Raw genomic sequence first — 337 nt, forward strand, 5'->3', positions numbered from 1 at the left:
GGACAGTGAGGGGGGGCTACCGCCTGCCGAGGCCGGCCGGAGGATTAAGGAGCTGCTGTCCGGGATAGGCAACACCTCGGAGAGGTAAAGGGCTGCTGGGCGCTGCGCGCTCGTGCTCTTACTCTGCGAGCTGCTGAGTTTATGGGCACCGAGCTGGGCTTTTGCGCATCGGCTGTGAGGTCTCTCTCAGTAACTGCTCCAATTTTTAGGTTGGTTCTGGAGTGCAGGACCCTGGCTGGGAAGTGCCCCTGACCTTGATAGTACAAAAATAATGTTTAAGGGCAGCCAGCTCCGGCGCTGCGGGCGGGCTGGTGTTTACAGCCTCGGCGGCAGAAGG

General features: G+C 60.5%; 1 protein-coding gene across 1 annotated transcript in view; it reads left to right on the forward strand.

Moving 5' to 3' along the window:
• Positions 1-4: 4 nt before the first annotated feature.
• The window catches only part of LOC104622449 (chromosome unknown open reading frame, human C17orf70), a gene marked incomplete at both ends in the record, with an annotated part of 3742 nt that continues 3409 nt past the window's right edge, over positions 5-337 (forward strand). Inside the window, 1 exon segment of the mRNA XM_010289238.1 lies at positions 5-84. Within this exon segment, the coding sequence (XP_010287540.1) occupies positions 5-84 (80 nt within the window).

This window comes from Phaethon lepturus, unplaced genomic scaffold (assembly GCF_000687285.1).
Source record: "Phaethon lepturus isolate BGI_N335 unplaced genomic scaffold, ASM68728v1 scaffold39256, whole genome shotgun sequence".
NCBI classification, from domain to species: Eukaryota; Metazoa; Chordata; class Aves; order Phaethontiformes; family Phaethontidae; genus Phaethon; species Phaethon lepturus.